Here is an 8,817-nt window from a genome sequence, read left to right on the forward strand (position 1 = left end):
ATAATTCAGAACTCTTTCTCTTTCTCCTCATCTTCTGCTGCTTCTTCTTCTTCAAAACGATTTCAAAGCTTGATTTCAGAAACCATGAAAATAAAAAAAAAAAAAAAAAAACGAAGAGGAAGAGGAAGAGAAAGAGGAAGAGGAAGAAGAAGAAGAAGAAGAAGAAGAAGAAGAACCGTTCTGAGTGTAGCGCTTTGAAAACAGGAAACGTTGAATAACGCATTAAAAGGCCCAGTAACGTGTAAGTCAAAAAGACTTGTATGTGTAGCACTCCTCGTTATAAAATCTTCATTCGAGTAGTCCCCTTAAAATACAGTACTATGACTATAATGGATGACATGCATCATCATGGTGTTATTAGAAATGGCAACAAATAAAAATGAAACTCCAAAGAAACCCTATTTTGTTTTCAGATGGAGATACTGTTAGGGATACCTCTGAAAGTTAAGCCTTCAGTGCTAGAAGGAAGAAGCAAAGTATAGGGAAGTTCAACCGGTCCAACCCTATTGCTCAAACTGGAATCCTTGTTCCTTTCTTTAATCTTACCCTCAATCTCTGCCAACTTGCTCCCAAACTTGTTGAAAGCTTGGATTGCCCTTGAGTCACTTGTCCAGTTAGGATTCTCCCTCTGCCCAAGGTACACTTCATCAGAGGCATGCCTTGACAAAATCTCAATCACTGAGAGATCAACAAGGGTCTGATACTTAGGTGTGATTGTTCCCAAATAAGCCTTTTGAGGATTCTTCACCATCTCATCATAATCTTTAGTTCCCTTCTCCGGGATCCATCTTCTACTTAGAGTTGGACGGTTAAGGATGTAACCTCCATATGGATACTGTCCAAAGTTAACGGCGGCATGAAGCGCCGAAGCCGTCCATATAATGATAGAGCAGCATTGAATCAATTCTTGAATGCTTTGCATTTTTGGCCACCATGGCTTGTCTTTTAAGTCTTCATGACCCCTCTCTACAGCTTCCTTCCACCATGCTTGCAGTTCTGAATCTTTCTTAACTGCTTCATCTGAAGGGTAGTACAAAGAAACATAGTCTTGGACCCATGTCTTGATTGCATCCCATATCTCTAGTCCATCAACTGCATAAGGGTAATCCTTTATCACTAGGTTAAGGCCATAAGGTGAAGAAGGATCTTGAATGGCCAATCCCCTGTATCAAACACAAACAGTTGAGTTGGATCATGAAAACCAATTAAGTATTTAACACCCCAAGGTATATTGTTTAAAATTATTGCATTACCTCTTAACAAGATCAGCTGGTAAAGCTTGGTCTGTGAATACCCAATTCTTGTAAACAGCTGAAGACATCTCTATGGAATTGGGGCCAGGCAAAAATGATTGCTCTATGATGCCACCTGCATTGATTAGTGCTTGACGAGCAAGTCCATTGATGTTGATGGTGTCACGATAATGAGGGTGTAGGAGTTTACTAATGGGGTGAAGCACACTAAGATTCCTATTTGTTGCTATGGCAAATGGCTCAATAACTGCGTGTGTGTTTAACCTATAATCCCCATCAACAAAACAAGATCAATAACCATATCATATTAATCAATTAGTCTCTAAAAGATACAACTGTAATTTAAATTAATCACTTCGTAAGTTAGATGAAGATGTACTTGTCATGTAGCATGATGACATGACAAGTTAATGTCCCGCATAATAAAATGATTGGTTGACATGTAACACTTAAAGTGACACATCTTTTAACAAACAGAAATATGAATTTAACTTATAATTATATTTTTTGGAGACTAATTTAAAAAATGTATTATTTTTAAGAAATGAGACGAATTTAAATATTGACCGAATATTCATTCAAGATTGAGTTAGTTAGATAAAATTATACATACCAGTGGCTCATGAGTTGATGATAACATGAGTCGTTGACAATTACATGAGCCTTGGCCAATAGCCAAATTGTGCTTTCAACACCTTCGGAAGCAGGCAAGATGACTTTACTAACAGCACCATATTGATCTCCACTAGGATGTGGCAAACTTAACTCAATGGCAACTGGCTTCAATTTCCCATTCTCACTCAAGAAAAGGAATGTTCTGGTAGCATAAGCCTTTGCAATTTTGTTGATCCTTTCTAGATATGGCATGAAGGCATCATGGTAATCCAATATGAATAATCTATTACCATTAAGTGCCTGTACCATGTATATGTAATTTCAATTAATTAAGCATATGAGTTTGATTATGTGGAAATGTATGTACTAGAAATTCTTAATAATATACCTGTTCCACTGTGAGCCCATCTAGGTTAGTCTCCATCTCTTGTTTTGAAACTTTACTGTTTTGGTCACCGTAGATGGTAGCATCTAGTGTGCTTTGGGGTGGGAACTCCTGTCATTTTGTTAAACAATATTATGAGAAAAACTTAATTTTTTAATGGTTGACGATATAAATATGGTAGAAACTGTTTGAACTTACTTGAAGACGTCGAATCACACAAGGATTTACACCAGCAAGCATTTCTCTTGCAAATTCTTCATCAGTCATCCATGCAGATTTGCTAACTGTTTCAAATAATTAGAAAGAATTAATTAACTAAGTCAAAACGTTGCATTTCTTAGGCATCAAGTTATTTATATTGTTAGAGGAAGTATAGGGAGCCAATGGAGTATGTGTACAATGTGTACAATGGGGTTTAGGGATGTTCGATTCAGTAGGATATCAGATGTTTATTATTTCCGGTACCCGGATGGTTATTTTGGATAGTATGGGTGTATTATGTTTGAAAAATTAGTAGTATTTTACTTTGAATATTCATTTTTTAACTCATATTGAACCTAATAAATAGTTCATTGTACATATTATACAAATATTCCATTGGTTCCTTACCAGAATTCATATTGTTATAGCTAGTTTCATTTTATGGGGACATACATAGACATAAATATATACCTCTGATTACATGAGGTGGTGGGAATTTGAGTGTTTGTTCGCCATCAGTCCGAAATATTTCTTTGAGCGCCGGCAAGGGACTAATTTTACTCAGCATATCTGTGGGCAGTTTGACTCCTCCTTCGTAGAGTTCTCGTACTTCGTCGAAGCTATCAAACTCATTCGGTGTGAAGTCTAAATCGAAGATCAACGATTCGAAAAGAGGCAACACGTTTTGAGACAAAGATTTGATTCCATATATGAGGAAGTCAGATGATTTCAAGTGACCAAAATTTTCGTCTCTTGGAACATAAGTCTCCGTTGGTGGAGTCTCACTTTTAGGATCTATTATTTCAGAATAAAAAAGAAAGTTATTATGTGCGATAAAATGCATTTATTAATGCATTGATCATTATATTTATGTTACATTAATGACGAATATTAGTTTTGTTAGCGATGATGAACTTTTTTTGTCAACAAGTACGTAGTTCATCTTTAAGATTGCGTTTGTTTACGGAACATAAAAATATAAAATTGTATTTGACAAATAAAATATGTATAAAAATATAAAAATATTAATAAAAAATATAATTTATTTTTTATTTTTTATTAATTTTTTATAATTATATTTTTTAATAAAAAATAATAAAAAATTAAATTTTTATAATATATTTTAATTTATTAATTAATAAAATACAAGAATACAAAATTTTATTATTATAATATTTTTTATACTAATTTATTAACATCTTAAAATCTCGACGGCTAAATTGATAATTTGACTACACTTTAATTAAGTTTTACCTTTTTTGGTTGGTTTTCTACCAGTTCTAACTCTTCGGGGGTAGGGATAAGTGGAAGAGCCTCCAAGGATTGGGCGAGAATACTTTTCACCACGATCTGGATTACCCAAATCATTGTAGACATCATAATCGTAAATCCTATCGTATTCTTTGCGCTCCCCTGTTCCATCTCCTCTTAAGTTCTGCAACTCTTCTTTTCTGTACTTCAATAGTGCAGCAGGTGTTTCACTGGGTAAAAACACCTGCAATATATTTATATATAAATTGAAAATTCTAATAATTATTTTTGTAGATATAAATCATATATTTTTTATCATGTATTTCATTCTATCAGCTTAAATTTAGTTTAAATTTAAAAAAAAAATAGCTAAAAATTTAAAATTTGACTTTTGGAGACTCGAAAAACAAAATAAATTTTAACAAAAGACAAATAAAAAAGAAAAAAAAACTTATACAAAAAATTTGCATAAATCTAAAAATAATTTTTTACATAAAATTAAAAATATAATTATTCATATATTTCTTCTTATTTTCTTAAACTTGGAAAACTATTGAATTGGGTTATGTGATGTATAAGGGCTTACGTTGTTGATAAAGAAGATGCGGTCGTTTTTGTAATTTTTGAAGTTGTAGACCCATGAGTTGCAAACAAAGTGAATGGTTCCATGGTTTGGAACGTCTTCAAGAGTAACACTAACGAGGAAGAACTCAGTTTGCATGTAGCTTCGGAGATAAAATGCTGCTGGAATTCCAAACTCCGCATCATAATCAAAATGAATATCGAATGCTTCTTGCCTTGCTCCCAATGTGGGAAAGGTTGGAAGATGATTCTCTACATAAGTTTCCTTTCCAATTTTCCCATTTCCCTTTCCTGAAAAAAATTGTAACAACAAAATGTTAAAAAAAAAAAATTGCAGTGATATTGAGCTTTTTTGTTTGTTAGCTCTTCTAAGTTCTAACATAAGGAAACACATTTTATTTTTGGTAAAAATAATTATTTATTTTATTTTTCAATTATATATTTATACTTCTAAAAAACTAAAAAAAGGTAGAAAATAATCATTTTTTGCTTTTTTTTTTTTTGAGAAGCAGGTAAGAATAAAGAAGCAACTGAGGAGAGAGAAGAATAAATCATTAATTTACGAATTTATTTTCATAATTTTTTGAAAGGAATAAGTGCATTCTTTTAAAAAAATGCATACCTTTAAAATTTGATACTATTATACCAATATTAAAAATGAGACAACCAAAATCTTGTTAGAACAAAATTTAATTTCATTTTAAAATTTAAAAAAGTTGTTTTAGGAAAAAATTATTCTAAAAAACCATTAGAAAAATTTAATTATTAAAAAATTTTTAATATCAAAATTATTAAGAAGGACCAAATTTTTTTATAATATTTATAATATTTAAGAAAAAGGACAAATTTTTTTTATAAAAAGATAAATATATCTTTAATTATGTATTTATTTATTTTTCATAATCTTTATATTAACAATTTTTATTTCTCCTAAAACAATAGTCATTTTTATTAATTATTAATTTTTTATTTTTGTGATCTTCATCCTTTTTTTTCTCATTAATAATAGAAACCCAATATATAAATCCAACCGTTATAAACATCTCAAAAGAATGAGAACCATCGTAAAGATGTACATCATATCACTAAAAAAAAGCCTGTTCCCTAAAAATAAAATTACGTAGATGTGACATTTTTTTAAAATCCTAGGATGATTATCCTTCACTTTGTCTGCACTAAATAATGGATCATTCTTGTGAAATCTTATAATTTTCATCATATACTAGACTGAAACCGAAAATTTCATGTATTTTGAGTCATGTGACTTTTTTCCTTTGATCTATGTTCAATGCTTGCACTATTGGCGTATCCAAGCATGATTATTTGTATATTGAGTTTATGTTGTTATACCCAATGAGAGAAAAAAAAATGAAAGATTACAAAAATGAAAAATAAATAAAAATAAATAAATAATTAATAAAAATTACTAAAATATTAGGAAAAATAAAAATTATTAATTATGAAAAATAAATAATGATATATTTATATTTTTATAAAAGAATTTGATTTTTTTCTAAGTATTATAAATATTATAAAAAATTTTGGCCATTTTTAATAATTTTAATATTAATTTTTTAAATAATTATATCTTTTTAACTGTCTTTTAGAATAATTTTTTTTTATTTTAGTGTGTCCTCATTACACGTATGATGTATGTATGTATAAAATTTTATTTTTTATATTTCATATTCTTCTTAAAATAAATGTTTTAATTAAAATAATATAGAAAATATAATATAACTATTTTTTCTTAATAATTTATGTAATAATTTATTTTATTTTATAGAAATATATAAATAATTCATTTTTTTTCAAAAGTATCATATGATAATATAAAATAGCATTTTATTATGTATGATCCTAATTGTAATTTTATTTAAAAAAAGTACATATACATATCTTTTATATTTAAACAATTTAACTGTTTCTAATTCTGACACATTTTTATAATATATTCAAACATAAAATATTTTTCTATCTTCCATTTCAAATTTTAAAAAATAGGGCATTCCTACTTGCACAATATTTTATGCCCTAACTACTTATAAAAATATTAGCAACATGCGTGGATGAAACTAAAGAGTAGTAATATATATAAAATTGTCATTTAATTAGTGAATAAATTAGCATAACAAGTTAACAACAAGAGTGGGTAACAATCATGATTTTTTTTTTCGGTGGTTAGGTAACAATCATGATTATTGGATATGACCCTATCTTAAAGAATGGAAAAATTTTTTAAATATACTTAATACAATCATGATTATTGGTCAACTTTTTCTTGTGCATAGTTTACGTACCTAATTCACTAATTCAGTATAAAATTCTTTTCCAATTTTTATATTCATTATCTTAAAAGTGTAAAATATAAGGCTTAAAGAGTATAGGTAATCAATGTATTCGAAGTACTAGTTAAAATGAGTTAAGACCCCCCCCCCCCTCCCTCTCTTCAAAATTGCAATATATTTAAAACTAAATTTTATATATATATATATATATATATATATATATATATATATATATATATATATATAATTTTTGCGATAACTAATATTACAAGGTTTTTACACAATGCAAATATGTTTTTTTACACACTAAGTAGATTTAGTTTATATATATATATGATTAATTAACAATATAAAATTATAATATATTAAAAGTAAATATCATTTTTAAACTAATTTCTGATATTATTAATTCTTCGTTTCAAAAGGCCAGTTAGAGTTGATTGTCAAACACAAGAACTTGAAAGACAAGACAGAGTAATCCAATAGTAGACTAAAAAACAGGAATTATGTTATTTAATTTAGACAATTCAACTAGCCTTATAAACATTTTCCAAAAAAAAAAATTCTTTCTAACGTTTTAAAAAATTAAAAATCTTTTTGCATATTACAAAATTTAAAATTAAAGGTAGAAATGATAAATATATATATATCAAGAGGACCAACAAAAAATTCTGTGAGAAAAAGCAACTTTTAGTGCTTATTATTTATTGGTAGAAAATATGTTTTCCCTTATCAAAATATGATTTCATCAAAGAAATGATGATGAGAAAGAAATTAACGCACCATCAGTCTTGGTAGCACTGATCAACTTAAGCGAAATTTGGCGGCTAAAGATGGCAGTGAGATCATCAACTGCATGGCCAAGTAAGTCAGTGGCAGTGCCGAGGAGGCCGTCGAATGCCCCGGCAACGCCACCGTTGGGGATGGAGGATATGGTGTTGAAGTCCAAGACATTCTTGGGCATCAACACCACAGTCCCCTTGATCTTTTGACCCTTGTTGAAGAGAAATGACATCTTTTCAAATTGTTCTTTCTTCAATTTACACAAAACTCTTATATTGGAAGAAGCTGGTTTCTTGTGACGATGCAAACGAATGTTTTGTGCTATTTATAGACCAAGTAACAAGTACAATCTATGACCAAAAGTATGGTCCACATTAATCAAATTAGATACACTAAAATCTATTCACACTAAAAATATTAGATTTGATTAGATATTTATATTATTAATTATATAGGTGTATTCTAAAGGAAAAGTCTAGGGCAACAACTTTATTAAATTTTGGCCAACATGTAACCAGTAAAAAAAGTGAGTAATTTCATATTATTAAATAAAATTTCACACCATTAAAAATATCATTGATGATTACTTAATGACTATAAATCACAAAAGTTGCTGCCCATAATACTCCTCGTATTCTAAATCATCAAAATCATCTACTAACAAAATAGCTCTATTTATATTGTTAGAAGTATAAATACTTTCACTACAATTTAAAATTTTTTTGAATAATAATAATAATAATATTTATTTATTTATTTTTATTAAATTATTAAATTTAATTTTTAAAATATTTTTTTATTCATTTTTAAATACTTGATAGTAAATATTAGATATTTGTTATAAAGATCTATTCTCAAATTTAAATGAGGTTAGTATTTTTTTAAAAAAATTAACTTAAAAAAATATTATTTATTTATTAGTGTTTCTTTTCTTAAAGTTAACTTTAATTTTTGTCTTAACAATTGTATTAATTGAAAGAACTTTTTCAATTATGAATATTATTAAGAGTCGACTACTTTTAATTATATAGGAGATAAATTTTTAAATGATTGTTTAGTAAATATATAGGAAGAGAAATATTTTAATTGTATTGTCAAGCAAAATATTATTTAATCTTTTTCAAAATATAAAACTTAAAAAAATTAAAATATTATATGTTATTATTTTAAATTACTATTTTAATTTGTTAATTAGATATTTTAAAAACTAATCATATTTTATAATAACAAAATATATTTATAACAATAATCATATTACGTATACATAAAAAATAACCACCCTTATGGAATATATGTTGACAATGAATTCAATAATATATGTACTTATTATTATATTTTGGTAGCTAAATTTTATGTATACATAATATGTTATAAAAATTATTATGTTATATATACTTTAATTATCTCCACTGTCAAAATCGTTTGGATCTATTACTGTCTACTAATATAAATATTTATT

At 27.7% G+C, this 8,817-nt stretch overlaps 1 protein-coding gene across 1 annotated transcript; it reads right to left on the bottom strand.

Moving 5' to 3' along the window:
* Positions 1-242: 242 nt before the first annotated feature.
* LOC112710463 (seed linoleate 9S-lipoxygenase) lies at positions 243-7,663 on the bottom strand. The gene is made up of 9 exons (XM_025762695.3): positions 7,359-7,663; positions 4,292-4,578; positions 3,709-3,949; positions 2,926-3,249; positions 2,452-2,537; positions 2,257-2,364; positions 1,867-2,168; positions 1,254-1,517; positions 243-1,163 (listed from the first exon to the last, which is right to left on the bottom strand). The coding sequence occupies exons 1-9, from the start codon at positions 7,588-7,590 to the stop codon at positions 410-412; spliced, it is 2,598 nt and encodes an 865-aa protein (XP_025618480.1). The 5' UTR covers positions 7,591-7,663; the 3' UTR covers positions 243-409.
* Positions 7,664-8,817: the final 1,154 nt, after the last annotated feature.

This window comes from Arachis hypogaea, chromosome 9, assembly GCF_003086295.3.
Source record: "Arachis hypogaea cultivar Tifrunner chromosome 9, arahy.Tifrunner.gnm2.J5K5, whole genome shotgun sequence".
Taxonomy (NCBI): Eukaryota; Viridiplantae; Streptophyta; class Magnoliopsida; order Fabales; family Fabaceae; genus Arachis; species Arachis hypogaea.

What these genes read in the sequence shown, in the direction of transcription:
- LOC112710463 (XM_025762695.3), bottom strand. Translation starts at nt 7,590, where the DNA reads ATGTCATTTCTCTTCAACAAGGGTCAAAAGATCAAGGGGACTGTGGTG. An exon ending in CAGTGCTACCAAGACTGATG is followed by an intron (nt 4,579 to 7,358) that starts GTGCGTTAATTT and finishes AATTTTTTTCAG; the next exon opens with GAAAGGGAAATGGGAAAATT. An exon ending in ACCACCTCATGTAATCAGAG is followed by an intron (nt 2,538 to 2,925) that starts GTATATATTTAT and finishes TATTTGAAACAG; the next exon opens with TTAGCAAATCTGCATGGATG.